This window comes from Oncorhynchus tshawytscha, linkage group LG30 (assembly GCF_018296145.1).
Source record: "Oncorhynchus tshawytscha isolate Ot180627B linkage group LG30, Otsh_v2.0, whole genome shotgun sequence".
NCBI classification, from domain to species: Eukaryota; Metazoa; Chordata; class Actinopteri; order Salmoniformes; family Salmonidae; genus Oncorhynchus; species Oncorhynchus tshawytscha.
In genome coordinates, this window is record NC_056458.1 from 1,834,849 (window position 1) to 1,853,903 (window position 19,055).

Genomic DNA, 19,055 nt, shown 5'->3' on the forward strand with positions numbered 1-19,055 from the left:
TTCTCCAGTCAGGGAGGAGAAGGGAGGGGGAAGTGGTAATGACAAGATGTGAGGAGGTGATGAGGAGTGAGGTCGAAGGAAAACAGTGACAGGGCTTTAGTCAGGTGTTTATCTCTCTGAGCCAGGTACCGGGTAGACATTAGAACGAGGAGGAGATGAGTGGAGGTAAGGAGAAAATAAGTTGATGGGTGCTTATATTTGTCCTATTTCACACATGGACAAGTGTGTATAAACACACGTGTGAATTGGAAATGTGTTTATTTGCATATCCGACTCTCCCTGAAACACCATCAGAGAGTGAGGTCACAGCCAAGCTCTGCCTTCATAACTAGCAACCCTGGAGCAATTAGGGTTAAGTTCCTTGCTCAAGGGCATATGAACAGATTTTTCACCTTGTCAATTGCGGGATTCGTACTAACAAACTTTCAGTTACGGGCCCAACTCTCTAACTGCTAGGCTACCTGTCGCCCTTAAGGGAGAGGGAGGGAGAGGGGGAGAGGATGGAGGAGACGGGGAGGAGTAGAGGGAAAGAGAGGTAGAGAAAAATAGATGGGTTCACTCTCTTTCACCCACCTACTGTATATGGGAACACAGACCCTCAGCATTCAAACTGTATACGTGTGTTCTGCAGAGACAAGATGCCGTTCCACCACGTCAGGTCTACACTGCTCTACACTGGAAGTCTCCTGAGCCGGACTCTGTCTGAGGGGAGCGAAGCCTTCCAAATCACCAGTATATCCACTGAGGAGCTAGGAGGTCAGTGTGTGTGTGTGTGTAAGTGTGCGCACTTGTGCAACAGTATTGATATAAAGCTTAGGTATAAAGTGGTCTGTCCTCCAAATCTCTTCATTCTTCGCCACGATGTAAACAACTATTTATCCGTTCAATAAAGAAGTAGCACCGACTTGCAAAGCTACACTGGCTCAATAAGAAAGTGTTTGATTGGCTGTAGCAGACAGATACTGTCACGTTGCATAAGGATGGGAGACAGTCGGAGGATACGTAATAGTTTTTAAAAATTCTCTACCCAAAACAAAAGAGTGAGGTTGAAAACCTCTAAAATAATTCATTGGACGAGACCCGTAATAACAAGTGCACAAAAATACACATAGCACCAAAAATAAAAATGGGCACAGGTACAAGACCAATAGACATAGAACACTGATCGACAAAGACAGTCCGAGGTTGGTGGTGATGATCCAGTTCAGCGACACCTAGAAGGCCGGTGACGTAGACCTCTGAAGCTGGTGAACGGAATGAGCAGCAGTACCAGTGTCACGGCTTCTTCCCAAGTCGATGCCTCTCGTTGTTCGGGCGGGTGTTCGGCGGTCGACGTCGCAGGTCTAGCCATCGCCTATCCATTTTTAATTTTCCATTTGTTTTGTCTCGTTTTCCCACACACCTGGTTCTCATTTCCCTCATTATGTGTTGTGTATTTAACCCTCTGTTCCCCCCATGTCTTTGTGTGGCATTGTTTATTGTGCTTGTGCACATTTTGTTTGACTGGTGCGCATCGGGTTATTGTGCCCATACTTTGTATTTCTTATGCCTTTGGTTTTACTATTAAACTATTAAACTATTATCAAGTTCTGCTCTCCTGCGTCTGACTTCCCTGCCACCAGATACGTACGCATTACAACCGGGGGGATCCGTGACAGATACAACCCTTTCCTGCACTGAGCAATCTGATTGGTCTAAGCATGTCCTGTGGACGGTCAAGGGCTAAATGTTTAGAAACTAATTAGTGTAATTCTGACCTCTTAGTGTTGGGTTATCACTGAGTCCTGTCAATCACACATGGGAACCTTTGATGTGGAGAACAAAGAGATCCCATTGGGTGTTGGAGATTAATGGATGTTGATAATCCACCCATCAAGGGATTCAGAAGGCTATTTCGCCTGCCTGTGAAGGTTAGTACAGTGGTTCCCAAACTAGGGGTTGCGGCCCAATGTGGGTCCACCTGATTTGAAAATGGGGTCGCGGGACAATTTCCAAAATACAGAGAATAAAAGATGTATATATTATAACATCGTCTTTGTATGTCAAAATCATTGTAATATACTTCACCTTAAAAATCTAAATGAAATGATTCAAATCTAAAAGATACAATTCAACCAGAGAATGCCTTTAGATCATGAGAAAAGACCACACATGACCTTTGCACTTGAATCATTCCCACATTGAATGGCTAGGCCCGCTACGCTATGAAACACTATTGCACAGACTTTGATATTACCAGCTGCAATTGATATGGTGAAAACAGTGTGTCACCACACTGGCTGGGGCACAGAAACTCACATGAATAGGCCTACCTTTGTTAGATAATGTTAAACAAATAATTTATACTATTGCTAGCAATAAAGAGGAAACTGACTGAACAACTCAAACTCCCCAGCTTATGCTCTACAAATGGACATTGACTGTAAGGGGCAAAATGTCCATGCATTGACTTTTGTTCATTATACATGTCGGGGGATACAATTCACGAGGGCATATTGTTCTGTCCCACGATTCCCAAGATTGAAATGGCACAGGGGATGTTCAGTGTGCTGTGTGGGTGTATTGACAAAAAACGTATTCCATGGGAACGAATAGTGGGCTTTTGCAAAGATGGGGCTCCATCTATGGCGGGATGGTAGGCAGGCCTCTGCAGTATAGTTATGAATGTGTCTCCCTCTGCCATATAAACGCATTGTATGATACACTGATAGCAACTGGTGGCAAAAGAGCTGAGCACAGAACTCAGAGACATACTGCAGCAGGTAACTTCGATTATAAACTACATCAAACCACACACTGTGCGCACGCCTGTTCGCAAAACCATGTGGATATTTGGGATCAGAGCATGACAATGTTCTATTCCACACCGAGGCTTGGTGGTTATTGAGGGGGAGTGTTGGAAAGAATTTTCGCATGTTTGAGGTCGCGAGAACTTTCAGATATCAAAATGGTGTTGTGGGCCAAAAAAGTTTGTGAACCCCTGCCTTATCACTTCAAGGCTAGATTCAACATGTCGTGCTGAAGATCTGCATTGTAGCGTGGTTGAAATGTAAAGGTCATTTTTGATTGAGCCGATAAATGCAGCATTTACCGTGAATATGGGAACATTGCCTTTAAAGCTGAAATATCGATCCTTTTGGGATGAGCCAACCAAATTCACATAGAAATGTGAGTTATAGATCTGTCATTTTTATTGAAAACAAGTATAAGAAGCGGTAGATCTGTCTGGGCACTATTTCTTTGCTTCCCGTTCTTAAATTTTGTTTTTTGCATCTTTTAATTTCAGTTTTGTACACTAGCTTCAAACTGCTGAAAATACAATATTTTTGGTTATTGAAAAGATATTTCACAGCAGATTAGATGGTACATTGATTCTCTGCACTATACAGTACATTGCTTGTTTTGTCACAAACTGAAATTAGGCAAACTACTAGAATTATAGCAACCAGGAAATGGCAGAGAAATTTCTGCATATTGCAACTTTAAATGTCAATCGTGCTACAGCGCAGCTACGGATTGAATCGAGCCCTTACTGTTGAAAGTATCTGTTATTTTACATTGGTTGTACTTTAGTCTGGATTTGTTGTTTCTCAGTGAGGGGTGATGTCTGTCCAGATTGAAGGGTGTATCACAGCGTGAGCCACACAAAACTCACTTGCGTGCATACATGTACAGGGCATTCGAAAAGTATTCAGCTCCTTTGACTTTTTCCAAATTTTGTTACGTTACAGGCTTATTCTAAAATGGATTAAATAAATAAAAATCCTCAATCTATATACACTACCCCATAATGAGAAAGCGAAAACAGGTTTAGAAATGTTAGCAAATTTATTAAAAATTTAAAAAAACAGATACCTTCTTTACATAAGTATTCAGACCCTTTGCTATGAGACTCAAAATTGAGCTCAGTTGCATCCTGTTTCCATTGATCATCCTTGAGATTTTTCTATAACTTGATTGGAGTCCACCTGTGGTAAATTCAATTGATTGGACATGATTTGGAAAGGCACACACATGTCTATATAAGGCCCCACAGTTCACAGTGCATTTCAGAGAAAAAAACAAGATGTGAGGTAAAAGGAATTGTCCGTAGAGCTCTGAGACAGGAGGCACAGATCTGGGGAAGGATACCAAAAAATGTCTGCAGCATTGGAGGTCCCCGAGAACACGGTGGCATCTATCATTCTTAAATGCAAGCAGTTTGGAACCACCAAGACTCTTCCTAGAGCAATCTATGGAGAAGAGACTTCGCCAGGGAGATGACCAAGAACACGGTCACTCTGATAGAGCTCCAGAATTCCTCTGTGGAGATGGGATAACCTTCCACAAGGACAACCATCTCTGCAGCACTCCACCAATTAGGCCTTTATAGTAGAAGCCAATCCTCAGTAAAAGGCACATGACAACCCACTTGGAATTTGCCAAAAGGTACCTCAAGGACTCTCAAATCATGAGAAACTTGAAACCAAGATTGAACTGTTTGGCCTGAATGCCAAGCGTCACATCTGAAAATCTGCCACCATCTGTACGGTGAAGCATGTTGGTTGCAGCATCATGCTGTGGTGATGTTTTTAGTGGCAGGGACTGGGAGACTAGTCAGGGTTGAGGGAAAGATGAATGGAGCAAAGTAGAGAGATCCTTGATGAAAACCTGCTCCACAGCGCTCAGAAACTCAGGTTCACCAACCAACAGGATACCAGCCCAAAGCACACAGCCAAGACAATGCACGAGTGGCGTAAAGAGTAAAGGGCATGAATACTTGTAAATGTGTCATGTAAATGTGAACAAAATAATATTTGTTTTGTTGCAAAAATATCTAAAAACCTGTTCTTGCTTTATCATCATGGTGTATTGTATGTAAATTGATGATAGAAAAAATATGTTTTAATCCATTTTAGAATAAGGTTGTAACAAAATGTGGTTGTAACAAAAAGTCAAGGGGTATTCCCGAATGCACTGTATACACACATTCAGGCGGCAGCAGCAGTAATTCAATAGAGTACAGGCTTAACTGAATGACAGAAGCAGAATATCATATGGAACAGTTGTTATTGAATAGTTTGGGTTAGGCCTAGTCTCAGAGGAATGCTCCTCAGAGCCAAATGCTGATGACAGGTTGCCCTATGCAGGGAAATATGGGACCAGGGAGTGGCTGAACGAGGCCAGACGGAGCTTGCCACAGAGTCTTGCTTTGAGCGCACACCGTGCAATGAAGGCTGAGACATCAGGAGCCATGATGGGCCACCAAAAGCGTTGTCGGAGGAAAGCCAGGGTACAACGAGCACCCGGATGACAGGTAATCCTGGAGGAGTGAGCCCATTCCAGGACCTGAGGCCGGGCCGAATCAGGAACGAACATCTGGTTAGCCGGGGTGTTGTGCCTTGCAGACCAGATTGCCAAACATGAGGCAGGTAGGATGGTCTCAGATTCAGAGGGAGTGGCAATGGAACTGTACAGATAGGAGAGAGCGTCCGGCTTCACGTTTTTGCACCCTGAGGCGGTAGGAGGTGGTGAAATTGAACCTGGTAAATAACATAGCCCAACAAGCTTGCCTTGGTTTGAAGCGCTTGGCAGTGCATACCAAAAATAGATGTTCCGCCCCTTCCAGCCAGTGCCTCCACTCCTCCAGACCCATCTTAACCAATAGAAGTTCCCAGTTCCCAATGTCATAGTTCGCAGGGTTGAGACGATGGGCCATGAAGGCACAAGGATGAAGCTTTTGGTCCTGGACGGATCGCTGGGAAAGGATGGCCCCTTCTCCCAAGTCGGAAGCGTCAACCTCAACCACAAACTGGCGAGTCGGGTCCGGATGGGGGCAGTAGTGAATCGCTGCTTTAGATCCCCAAAAGCCTTGTCCGCTGCTGGAGACCATGTGCACGGTATCTTGGGAGGGAAGAGGTGAGTGCAGAGAGAGGAGCCGCCAGGTTGCTGTAGCCTCGAATGAAACTGCGGTAGAAATGAGAAAACCCCAGAAATGATTGTAGCTGCATACTGGATGTGGGCTGTGGCCAATCCACCACCGCTCTCACCTTTTCCGGATCCATCTGAACATTCCCTTCAGCAATTATGTATCCCAGAAAGGTGATAGTGGAGCGGTGGAATCCGCACTTCTCAACTTTTACAAACAACTGATTTTCCAAGAGGCGCTGATGGACCTGTCGAGCATGGAAAATGTGTTCCTGGGCAGAACGAGAGATTCAGGATGTCGTCGAGGGTGACAAAAACAAAATGATTCAACATGTCCCGGAGCACATCGTTGACCAGGAAGACAGTGGGCACTTTGGTGAGTCCAAACGGTATGACCAGGTACTCATAGTGTCCACTGGCAAAGTTGAAAGCTGTGTGGTGCCCGGGAGGAGGTCAATAGCACAATCATAAGGATCACAATCATAAGGATAACCCATGACTGAGCCCGTGGTCCAGTCAATATCGGGGTTGTGCTTCTGGAGCCAAGAAAATCCCAAACCAATAGGGATGTGGGGAGACTCAATGAGGAGAAGCTGTATTGACTCACTGTTGTTTCCAGATACCCGATGAATAAGGATTCAGGTCTCTTCACTGGGCAGGTGGCTATGTAATGCCCTAAAGCACCACAATACAGACAATTATTGGAGCTTAGCCTGCATGAACGTTCCCTAGGCGATAATCTAGCTCTTCCCAGTTGCATAGGTTCCGGTGTATCCGACTCACCCGTCATCGATGATTCTCGAGGGAGATCGGGTGGCCTTGGATCCTCTCGGAAAACAGCCTTCGGGGACTTCCGGATTCCTTTGGAGGTGAGCGAGCCGCAGCAGATTGACGAGTGTGACCAATTAATCTGTCCATTAATCCTAATGGTGAGGGCAAGGAGGGAATCAAGGTCCACCGGTAACTCTCAAGCAGCTAGTTCATCTTTTATCACCTCTGATAATCCCTGAAGGAAGGTATCGAATAGGGACTCCGGATTCTAGCCACTCTCGGCGGCCAACGTGCGAAAGTCTACATCATCGTCTGCCACACTACGGGAGTCTTCATGTAATCCCAGTAGTTTTCGGCTCGCTTCTCTCTCGGATACCGGAGAATCGAATACCTTCCTTACCTCTGTAATGAAGTCTTCCTGATCATGACGAATGGCAGATTATTGCTCCCAAACTGCCGTAGCCCAGGAGAGCCCTTCCCATCATTAGCGTAATAATATACTGAGGGAGCACTGAGAAAGAAAACCCTGGCAGGTTCCAGGATTCCCAGAATATCATTCCGGAGGAGTTCATCGGGGTTCTCGGGGAGCCGGGGTAGGCTGTACAAACCCACCACCAATAGTAAAAAGGTTACTGGGTGGTTGGGAGGTCTCAGGAGATGGAGGGCTGCCTATGAGCTAACTCACTGATTTGCTTCATAATAGCCTTGAACCCTTGGTAGTGGTGTTCCGTCAGGGAACAAAGCCCTTCCAAAAGGTCCAGCAGTAGCTCCTCATGGCTCCCAATGCTGGGGCTGTCAAGAAGGAGGGGGGTCTTTGTCCGTGTATTGACTAGAGGTCTCAATGCCATCACCACCAAGTACCGCTACCCCCTTCCATTGGTGCCGGCCACCATTGAAAAGCTCTGCGGGGCCCAGTTTTTTCCAAGCTGGACCTGCGGCGTGTCTACAATTTCATCCGCATCTGGTAGGTGGATGAATTGAATACGGCCTCCAGCCCGGTATCTGGGCACTACGAGTACTTGGTGATGCCTTATGGTTTAGCCAATGCTACGTCGGTGTTCCAGGCATTCGTAAATTAGTTTTTTCGGGACATGCTTAGGCGCCAGGTGGTCATGTATATTGACGACATCCTGATCTACTCGGCCACCTTGGAGGATCATATCGCCCATGTCCGGGTAGTCCTGGGGCGCCTGCTGGAGACCCATTTGTACGTGAAAGCGGAGAAGTGCCAGTTCCATTAGGTCGTCGTCTCCTTGGGATATCAGATCAGCCCACAGTGAGTGGTTATGGAAGAAAGAAAGGTAGATGCGGTCAGGTCATGGCCAGTCCCACCACCATAAAGGGACTACAACTTTTACAGAAGCTTCATCAGGAACTTCAGCTCCATCAACTCACCTCTCTCCTCAAAGGTGGTCCCCGTCAGTTGGCGTGGAATCCTACAGCTGATGAGGCCTTCCGCCTGCTGATGAGGCATTTCACCTCCGCCCCGTTGCTGAAACACCTAGACCCTACGCTGCATTCATGGTGGAGGTGGATGCCTCAGAAGTGTGCGTGGGGGCCGTCCTGTCACAATGACAAGGTAGTCCACAAAAAAAATCTGTTTGCATACTACGCTTAAAAACTGTCCCCTGCAGAGAGGAACTATGATGGTGATTGGGATCTCCTGGCGGTGAAGTTGGCATTAGAGGAGTGGAGACACTGGTTGGAGGGCGCCACGGACCCGTTTCTCATCCTCACCGACCATCGGAACTTGGAGGTGGCTGAACCCGTGCCAAGCAAGGTGGGCCCTTTTCTTTACTAGATTCAACTTCACCTTGTCATACCACCCAGGTTCATGAATATCCAAACCGATGCCTTGTCCGAACTCAATAATTCAGGAGAGGTTTCTGTCCTGAGTGGTCCCATTAGCTGCCCTCCCGAATCGTTGCCCCATGTTCTGGGACATAGACCTGGACATCCGACAGGCTCTGGAGAGGGAACCCGCACTGGCTACCTGTTCTCCGGAGCGCACCTACATTCCAGCGGAGGTAAGGGATCAGCTTTTGGCCTGGGTGCACACATCCCTTGCCGCTGGACACCCAGGTATCACCCACTCCACTCAATCCATCTCCATTAAGTACTGGTGGCCCACCTTGACACAGGACGTCTCCAACGTCAACTCCTGCTCCGTATCTACCCAAACCAAGTCTCCCTGGAACGCACCAGCCGTGGTGAAACCATCAGATAGGGGAAACCCCTTCCCCTCCCCATGTCTCAGCGGACTTGGACCCATCTGTTGATAGGTTTTATTTTTGTTTTCTTCTGATCTTCCCCTGTCTGATGGTTTCACCACTATTATGGTTGTTGTGGATAGATTCTCCAAAGCCTGCTGTTTTATCCCTCTCTCTGGTCTCTATACCAGCAGGTCTTCCTGCACTATGGCCTTCCAGAGGATATTGTCTCCGACCGTGGTCCTCATTACACGTCACTTGTATGGCGAGTCTTCATGGACAAGCTGGGGCTCACGGTCAGCCTCACATTTGGGTACCGTCCGCAGTCCAATGGGCAGATGGAGAGGACCATCCACAGGAATCTCCCCAGCTCCTGGAGTCACTGTCAGGACCAGCAGAGAGAGTGGTCCCGATTTCTTCCCTGGACGGAGTACGCCCAGAACTCACTTCGTCACTCCTCTACCGGGTTGTCTCCCTTCCAGTGCGTTCTGGGGTACCAGCCGGCCCTTGCTCCGTGGACCCCGAGCCAGACCGAAGCCCCTACAGTGGATGAGTGGTTCCGGCATGCAGGAGAGGTTTGGGACGCTGCCCACGTGAGGCACCAACACGTGTCCGGTGCCAGAGGGAGCAGGTGGAGTGAGGCACCCATTTTCGATCTCATCTGGATCTCCACCAGGAACCTCCTGCTCCTCCTGCGCTGCCAGAAGCTGGGCCCCCGGTTTGTGGGACCATTCAAAGTCCTATGGAGGGTCAATGAGGTAACTTACCGACTACAGCTTTCCAATGACTACCGGATCTCACCCTCTTTTTCACCCTCTCAGGCCGGTGGTTCCTGGTCCCCTGGCTGATGCTGTACCCCACGACACCCCTCCACCTCCCCTGGACATTGAGGGTAGTCCCATCCATGCCATCAGGTCCCTCCTGAACTCCAGATGTCGTGGGAGTCGGCTCTAGTACCTGGTGGACTGGGAGGGGTACGGTCCAGAGGAGCGGTGTTGGGTTCCGGTGGACAACATTCTAGATCCTAACATCATCTGAGATTTATACCTTCACCGTCTGGACTGGCCCGCTCCTCGTTGTCCTGTTGCTGGAGCTGAGCATCAGGGGAGGGGGTTCTGTCACAACCACTCGTTCCCCCTCTCCGGTGCTCAACATCGCCGGTCTGCTAAACACTGGTCCTGGAAACCCATCATTACGCACACCTGGCAACCTTCATTACGCACACCTGCGCTTCATTAGGCATTAAACTCACTAACTGCACTTGTTTCCTGAATTCCTGCATCTGCGTTACATAATTGTAGAGTTTACTAGATTAATGAAATGGCGATCCATTCAGATCAGACTTACTGATTGAACTTTCATAACTACATTAAATGTGAGGCAGCTCTTTCAGAAACAGCAGATAATGTTGCTTCTCTCTTGTGCTGCATACGGATAAATCACTTTGCTACAGAGGAGAAAAAAACTCTGTGTCAATCCCACTCATTTTGTTTGGAGCTCTGCGATTATCTGTTGAAATGGGGAGGTTTACAGGCTTAGATGGGTGTTGTGACTTTACTCAAACATTCTGAAAACTGACAGCGTAGACAGGCGGAAGAGACATCTGAGACTGGATTAGTACAAAGACACAGAGGAGAGGAGGGGAGAGAGGGGGGCGGAAAGGGTTTCAGTCAGAGAATATCAAAGAGAGAAATATACAGAAGTGGGGCTCTGTCTACACCATGGCTCTGAAGATGAATTGATACAGATGGGAAATATGGAAGGGAGAGATAAAGAGGGAGTCTTTAAGCTTACCTTAATGAGAACCCAGAACAGTTTCCATCACTCAACAATCAGACAGTGGTGTGTTTTCATGGATGCCAAGGGGAGCCAGGCTTTCCCCAAAAATGTACTAATAAAAAATACGAAAACATAAAATATATATTTTGTCTCTGCTTCATCATTTTCCTTCAATTCGCAAGAGGTTGTGAGGAGGAATGAGGAATGTGGAGAAAAGGAGAAAACATCTGAATGAGCGAAACAGCGCCCCTTTGTGCCTTTACCAATAGGCCAGCTATTTGATGAAGTCTTGTCGAAACGAGTACGACATTGTTGCTGCCCATAGCATTGAAGGCAAGAGAAGCCAGTGAGTATCTGGCCTCCCATGACAAAAAAAGTATTGATAAATTTGCCAATCAGCGTTAAGCCAAACTGAGCAAGCTCAACTGTGAATCGTCCTGGCGCACCAAAAAAAAGTGTCAACGGAAGCCAGGTTGGATTTTGCGTCACTCCTATCAAATCCCATACGTCATTGACAGAAAAACTTGAATTGTTGAAAAATAAGGAAAGGTGACTACAGTGGAGGAACACAACTAATATGAATGTATTGGTCTCAACCCACATCAAAGCAAAGCTCTGTAATGGAAAGTCACAATGTTGGATATGGTGACTTTGCACAAACCCAGAAAATTACTTCAGTAGAAGTAGAAGTAACCCAACTTCATTCTCTGCATGTCCACAATGTTGTGAAAAAGGATATTTATTAATGACAATTGTATTTAAAGTTTTGCAAAAGTGGATCTAAAATATGCAATCCAGGTACAAAGGTAAAACAACTGACCAGACATTCTGCAAATGTATTTATAATTTAATCATTGTTGTTCTGCTATTGGTACTTTGAACCACATTTCCAAAAATACTTCTGGGTCTTTCTATAAATCATGGGGCCAATGTGCAATTAAAACGTCATTAAAAATCATTGTTATGCAGTTCCACATGTGTATTTAGAGGAATATATGCAAATTGGCCCGTAACTCCACCTATACAAAAACAGAGGCCTAGAACTATACATCCTTTAAACTTTACGGGATCGGGATCCCACTCCAACCAAGTCTTAGTCCCCCCCGCAGGACAGTTGAACTAACGTAGGCTAATGTGATTAGCATGAGGTTGTAAGTAACAAAAAAAAATCCAGGACATAGACATATCTGATATGAGCAGAAAGCTTAAATTCTTGTTAATCTAACTGCACTGTCCAAATTAGGGTAGCAATTACAGTGGAAGAAAAACATGCTATTGTTTGAGGAGAGTGCACAATTATGAACTTGAAAATGTGTTAATAAACCAATTAGGCACATTTGGGCAGTCTTGATACAATATTTTGAACCGGAACGCAATGGTTCATTGGATCAGTCTAAAATATTGCACATTCATTGCTGCCATCTAGTGGCCAAAATCAAAACATTTCCTGGCCTGGAATAACACATTATGGCCTTTCTCTTGCATTTCAAAGATGATAGTAAAAAACTTTTTTTGAAAAACGCATCTTTTTTTCTTTGTATTATCTTTTACCAGATCTAATTTGTTATATTCTCCTGCATTAATTTCACATTTCCACAAACGTCAAAGTTTTTCTTTCAAATGGTATCAAGAATATGCATATCCTTGCTTCAGGTCCTGAGCTACAGGCAGTTAGATTTGGGTATATAATTTTAGGCAAAACATTTTTTAAAGGGTTGGATCCCTTTAGTTAAGCAGGGTTCATACAGACATTGGCAAGTCAAATTCAAGGACTTTCAGGGACTTTTTCAAGCGCTTAATTGTAATTCTCAAGGACCTCAATGGTATACAATTGTGTAATTGTACATATACAGTTGAAGTCGGAAGTTTACATACACTTAGGTTGGAGTCATTGAAACTTGTTTTTCAACCACTCCACAAATTTGTCGTTAACAAACTAGTTTTGGCAAGTCGGTTAGGACATCTACTTTCTGCATGACACAAGCATTTTTTCCAACAATTGTTTACAGACAGATTATATCACATGTAATTAATTTTATCACAATTCCAGTGGGTCAGAAGTTTACATACACTGAGTTGACTGTGCCTTTAAACAGCTTGGAAAATTCCAGAAAACGATGTCATGGCTTTAGTTCTGATAGGCTAATTGACATCATTTGAGTCAATTGGAGGTGTACCTTGTGGATGTATTTCAAGGCCTACCTTCAAACTCAGTGCCTCTTTGCTTGACATCATGGGAAAATCAAAAGAAATCAGCCAAGACCTCAGAAAATAAATTGTAGACCTCCACAAGTCTGGTTCATCCTTGGGAGCAATTTCCAAATGCCTGAAGGTACCACGTTCATCTGTACAAACAATAGTATGCAAGTATAAACACCATGGGAACATGCAGCGGTCATACCGCTCGGGAAGGAGACGCATTCTGTCTCCTAGAGATGAATGTACTGTGGTGCGAAAAGTGCACATCAATCCCAAATCAATCCCAGAACAACATCAAAGGACCTTGTGAAGATGCTGGAGGAAACAGGTACAAATGTATCTATATCCACAGTACAACGAGTCCTATATTGTCATAACCTGAAAGGCTGCTCAGCAAGGAAGAAGACACTGTTCCAAAATCTCCATAAAAAAGCCTTTTTGCAACTGCACATGGGGACAAAGATTGTTTTTTTTTTAGAAATGTCCTCTGGTCTAATGGAACAAAAATAGAACCGTTTGGCCATAATGACCATCATTATGTTTAGAGGACAAAGGGTGAGGCAATGGCAATTTAAAGGCAATGGTACCAAATACAAATTGATTGTATGTAAACTTCTGACCCACTGGGAATGTGATGAAAGAAATAAAAGCTGAAATAAATCATTCTCTCTACTATTATTCTGACATTTCACTTTCTTAAAATAAAGTGGTGATCCTAACTGACCAAAGACAGGGATTTTTTCTCGAGGATTAAATGTCAGGAATTGTGAAAACTGAGTTTAAATGTATTTGGCTAAGGTGTATGTAAACTTCCGACTTCAACTGTAGGTACTAATATAGGACCCACCCATTAACAGTTTAAGAACAATGCATTTTTTGGGCCTTGCTAATGCATTGATAGTCTATCCTACGGAATTGCAAACAGTAGACTCGGTGTCCAATCCGAGGCACAAAGACATACGAAAACATGAACTCATTATCTTGATGCTTTTCTGTGTTAAATCTAACAAGACCCTGGTGTAAATCAAGCAGACAACAACAGATGATCAACATTAATTCACTAGATATTAGATCCAAGGTGGTTCCAGGCACAACTGTCTTCACCGGCATAATGAATGAGACACCAAAATATTCTGGACATTCCTCATGAACACCTTTTCCAGCACTGGGCTGTTGTTGAATTGCATGCGCTATCACAACAGCTGTTAGTCACTTGACTGTCATTCAGTAAATTCCTTCCTGGATCAGATGATGATGTGCGAATATATCATGGTGTCATTAAACAGCTCAACACCGTGCACATACAACAAGTATTATGTATAATCATTGAAGAACCACATTAATGACAATATCCGTATAAGTTTTAAGTATCAAGGTAAGGTGACTTTTTGAATAAGAAGCATTAGATTTTACAATCTTGTACATTTTGGGGGATTTGTATGCCCATGAAAACCGTTTTCCCTTACCATAAGGAGACAGGAAATGTTATGTAGTTACACTGACTTTCTGAGGTCTATACAAAAACCTGTCTGACAGCTAGTTCAAGGATTCCTACAGGGTTCAAGTTCAATGTCTATTTTAACTGGGTAATGCTTAATATATGATCCACTACATGTCCAAATTAGTGGATTCAGGTTTTTCAGCCACACTCACAGGTGTATATATTTGAGCACACTGCCATGCAATCTCCATAGACAAACATTGGCAGTAGAGTGGCCCGTACTGAAGAGCTCGGTGACTTTCAACGTGTCCTGGTAGAGCTTCCCGGGTCAACTGTAAGTGCTGTTATTGTGAAGTGGAAACTCTAGAAACAACAATAGCGAAGTGGTAGGCCACATAAGCTCACAGAACACAAGTGCTGATGCGCATAATGCGTAAAAATCATCTGTCCTTGGTTGCAACACTCACTACCGAGTTCCAAACTTCCTCTGGAAGCAACGTCAGCACAAGAACTGTTCGTCAGGAGCGTCATGAAATGGGTTTCCATGGCCGTGCAGCCCACAAAAGCCTAAGATCACCATGCGCAATGCCAAGCTTTGGCTGGAGTGGTGTAAACCTTGCCGCCATTAGACTCTGGAGCAGTGGAAATGCGTTCACTGAAGTGATGAATCACGCTTCACCATTTGGCATTCCGACGGACAAATCTGGGTTTGTCGGATGCCAGGAGAACGCTACCTGCCGAATGCAGGGTGCCAACTGTAAAGTTTGGAGGAGGGGTAATAATGGTCTGTGGCTGTTTTTCATGGTTCGGGCTAGGCTCCATAGTTCCAGTGAAGGGAAATCTTAACGCTAGAGCATACAATGACATTCTAGACGATTCTGTGGCATTAAAGGGGGGACCAATTCCATATTATTGCCCATGATTTTGGAATGAGATGTTCGATGAGAAGGTGTCCACACACTTTTTGCCATGTAGTGTATCTTATTATAGCGTTATTCTGTGACCAAACTAGGACCTGTACTAAATGTCCTCTTGTGGTCCCAAGGTGTTTTAATGTTCCTAAAATGTTCTCAGAACATCAGTGGGATAACGTCTCGCCAAAACGCCAAAAAAGGACCAAATGGGAAGGTTGCCTAAAGTCATTAGGATGTCCCCTGTTTGCTGGATAGAGTTGACTTCACAGGACTGAGTTACAGAGAAAATCCCAAGTGATACTCTCTTCCTTATATAGTGCAGTACTTTCGACCAGAGCCATAGGTGGCTCTACATAAAGTGTTTTAACTGAGAGGAGTCTGTGGAAAAGCTGTAGGTGTAAAAGTGTTCCCTCTGAAAGGAGTGTGACTCCCCCATGGGTTGGTTAAATACAGTAAGTTACTGAAATAAACCACAACAGAGAGACGGGGGAAGAGAAGGCAGCGACAGAGAGAGAGAGAGGGGGGGACAGGAGAGGAGAAGGAGATGGAGAGAATGGGAGAGAGAGAGATGGATACAAAGAATGAAGAAAAATAACATCTCAGCAAAGGGAGTTAAACACAAATGCTTCGGCAGTAAAAAATACTTCCTGTTAGTATTAGGCTTATCGTTGTCTCGTGTTTGATTGTCTGATGTTGAGACTTATCATTGTATCATGTTTGATTGGTTCATATTGATCGTGTGGTGAATGCAGGAATGGAGCTGTAGGGCAAATATGTCAGTTAAAGTTATTTTCCTCCATTCCTCCTGCCTTTTCCCCCATTTATTTAACTAGGCAAGTCAGTTAAAGAACAAATTCTTATTTACAATGATGGCCTAGGAACAGTGGGTTAACTGCCTTGTTCAGGAGCAGAATGACAGATTTGTACCTTGTCAGCTCAGGGATTTGATCTAGCAACCCTTCAGTTACTGGCCCAACTCTCTGACCGCTAGGCTATCTATCGCCCCGTAATGAGGAGTAATGAAAAGCAGCAAACGGAAGCGAGAGTGAGAGAGAGAAGCAGGTAATGAAATTGGAAGGAAATTGGAAGGCAAGAAGACAACATGAACAGAGCCAGTAATCATATAATGACTTGAATTCATGTTTGATTGTGGACTATTTCCAGCGCCGACAGAGATGGCCGTCTCGCTTCGCGTTCCTAGAAAACTATGCAGTTTTTTTTTTACGTGTTATTTCTTACATTGGTACCCCAGGTAATCTTAGGTTTCATTACATACAGTCGGGAAGAACTACTGAATATAAGAGCAACGTCAACTCACCATCAGTACGAGCAGGAATATGACTTTCGCGAAGCGGATCCTGTGTTCTGCCCTCCACCCAGGACAACGGAATGGATCCCAGCCTGCGACCCAAAACAAAGACGTCGTAAAAGAGGGAAACGTAGCGGTCTTCTGGTCAGGCTCCGGAGACGAGCACATCGCGCACCACTCCCTAGCATACTACTCACCAATGTCCAGTCTCTTGACAACAAGGTTGATGAAATCTGAGCAAGGGTAGCATTCCAGAGGGACATCAGAGACTGTAACGTTCTTTGCTTCCCGGAAACATGGCTCACTCGAGAGACGCTAACGGAATCGGTGCAGCCAGCTGATTTCTTCATGCATCGCGCCGACAGAAACAAACATCTTTCTGGTAAGAAGAGGGGCGGGGGCGTATGCCTTATGATTAACGAGACGTGGTGTGACCACAACAACATACAGGAACTTAAGTCCTTCTGTTCACCTGACTTAGAATTCCTCACAATCAAATGTCGTCCGCATTATCTACCAAGGGAATTCTCTTCGATTATAATCACAGCCGTATATATTCTCCCCCAAGCAGACACATCGATGGCCCTGAACAAACTTTATTTGACTCTTTGCAAACTGGAAACCACATATCCTGAGGCTGCATTCATTGTAGCTGGGGATTTTAACAAGGCTAATCTGAAAACAAGACTCCCTAAATTGTATCAGCATATCGATTGCGCAACCAGGGCTGGTAAAACCTTGGATCGTTGCTATTTTAACTTCCGCGACGCGTATAAAGCCCTCCCCCGCCCTCCTTTCGGAAAAGCTGACCATGACTCCATTTTGTTGCTCCCTACCTACAGACAGAAACTAAAACAAGAAGCTCCCGCGCTGAGGTCTGTTCAACGCTGGTCCGACCAATCTGATTCCACGCTTCAAGACTGCTTCGATCACGCGGACTGGGATATGTTCCGCATTGCGTCCAACAACAACATTGACGAATACGCTGATTCGGTGAGCGAGTTCATTAGAAAGTGCATTGATGATGTCGTTCCCACAGCAACTATTAAAACATTCCCAAACCAGAAACCGTGGATTGATGGCAGCATTCGCGTGAAACTGAAAGCGCGAACCACTGCTTTTAACCAGGGAAAGGTGACCGGAAACATGACCGAATACAAACATTGTAGCTATTCCCTCCGAAAGGCAATCAAACAAGCTAAGCGTCAGTATAGAGACAAAGTAGAGTCACAATTCAACGGCTCAGACACAAGAGGTATGTGGCAGGGTCTACAGTCAATCACGGATTACAAAAAGAAAACCAGCCCCGTCACGGACCAGGATGTCTTGCTCCCAGGCAGACTAAATAACTTTTTTGCCCGCTTTGAGGACAATACAGTGCCACTGACACGGCCCGCAACCAAAACCTGTGGACTCTCCTTCACTGCAGCTGACGTGAGGAAAACATTTAAACATGTTAACCCTCGCAAGGCTGCAGGCCCAGACGGCATCCCCAGCCGCGCCCTCAGAGCATGCGCAGACCAGCTGGCTGGTATGTTTACGGACATATTCAATCAATCCTTATCCCAGTCTGCTGTTCCCACATGCTTCAAGAGGGCCACCATTGTCCCTGTTCCCAAGAAAGCTAAGGTAACTGAGCTAAACGACTACCGCCCCGTAGCACTCACTTCCGTCATCATGAAGTGCTTTCAGAGACTAGTCAAGGACCATATCACCTCCACCCTACCTGACACCCTAGACCCACTCCAATTTGCTTACCGCCCAAATAGGTCCACAGACGATGCAATCTCAACCACACTGCCCTAACCCATCTGGACAAGAGGAATACCTATGTGAGAATGCTGTTCATCGACTACAGCTCAGCATTTAACACCATAGTACCCTCCAAACTCGTCTTCAAGCTCGAGACCCTGGGTCTCGACCCCGCCTTGTGTAACTGAGTACTGGACTTCCTGACGGGCCGCCCCCAGGTGGTGAGGGTAGGTAACAACATCTCCACCCCGCGATCCTCAACACTGGGGCCCCACAAGGGTGCGTTCTGAGCCCTCTCCTGTGCTCCCTGTTCACCCATGACTGCGTGGCCATGCACGCCTCCAACTCAATCATCCAGTTTGCGGACGACACTACAGTGGTAGGCTTGATTACCAACAATGACGAGACGGCCTACAGGGAGGAGGTGAGGGCCCTTGGAGTGTGGTGTAAGAAAATAACCTCACACTCAACGTCAACAAAACTAAGGAGATGATTGTGGACGTCAGGAAACAGCAGAGGGAACACCCCCCTATCCACATCGATGGAACAGTAGTGGAGAGGGTAGTAAGTTTTAAGTTCCTCGGCATACACATCACGGACAAACTGAATTGGTCCACCCACACAGACAGTGTTGTGACGAAGGCACAGCAGCGCCTCTTCAACCTCAGGAGGCTGAAGAAATTTGGCTTGTCACCAAAAGCACTCACAAACTTCTACAGATGCACAATCGAGAGCATCCTGTCGGGCTGTATCACCGCCTGGTACGGCAACTG

At 45.5% G+C, this 19,055-nt stretch overlaps 1 protein-coding gene across 1 annotated transcript in view; it reads left to right on the forward strand.

The window, feature by feature from the left end:
* The first annotated feature begins 637 nt into the window (after positions 1-637).
* The window catches only part of LOC121841431 (calcium-binding protein 8-like), a 77,678-nt gene continuing 59,260 nt past the window's right edge, over positions 638-19,055 (forward strand). The window contains exon 1 of the mRNA XM_042309784.1: positions 638-756. Coding sequence (XP_042165718.1) covers positions 639-756 — 118 coding nt within the window. The 5' untranslated portion in view covers position 638. The remainder of the gene's footprint in view (positions 757-19,055) is intronic.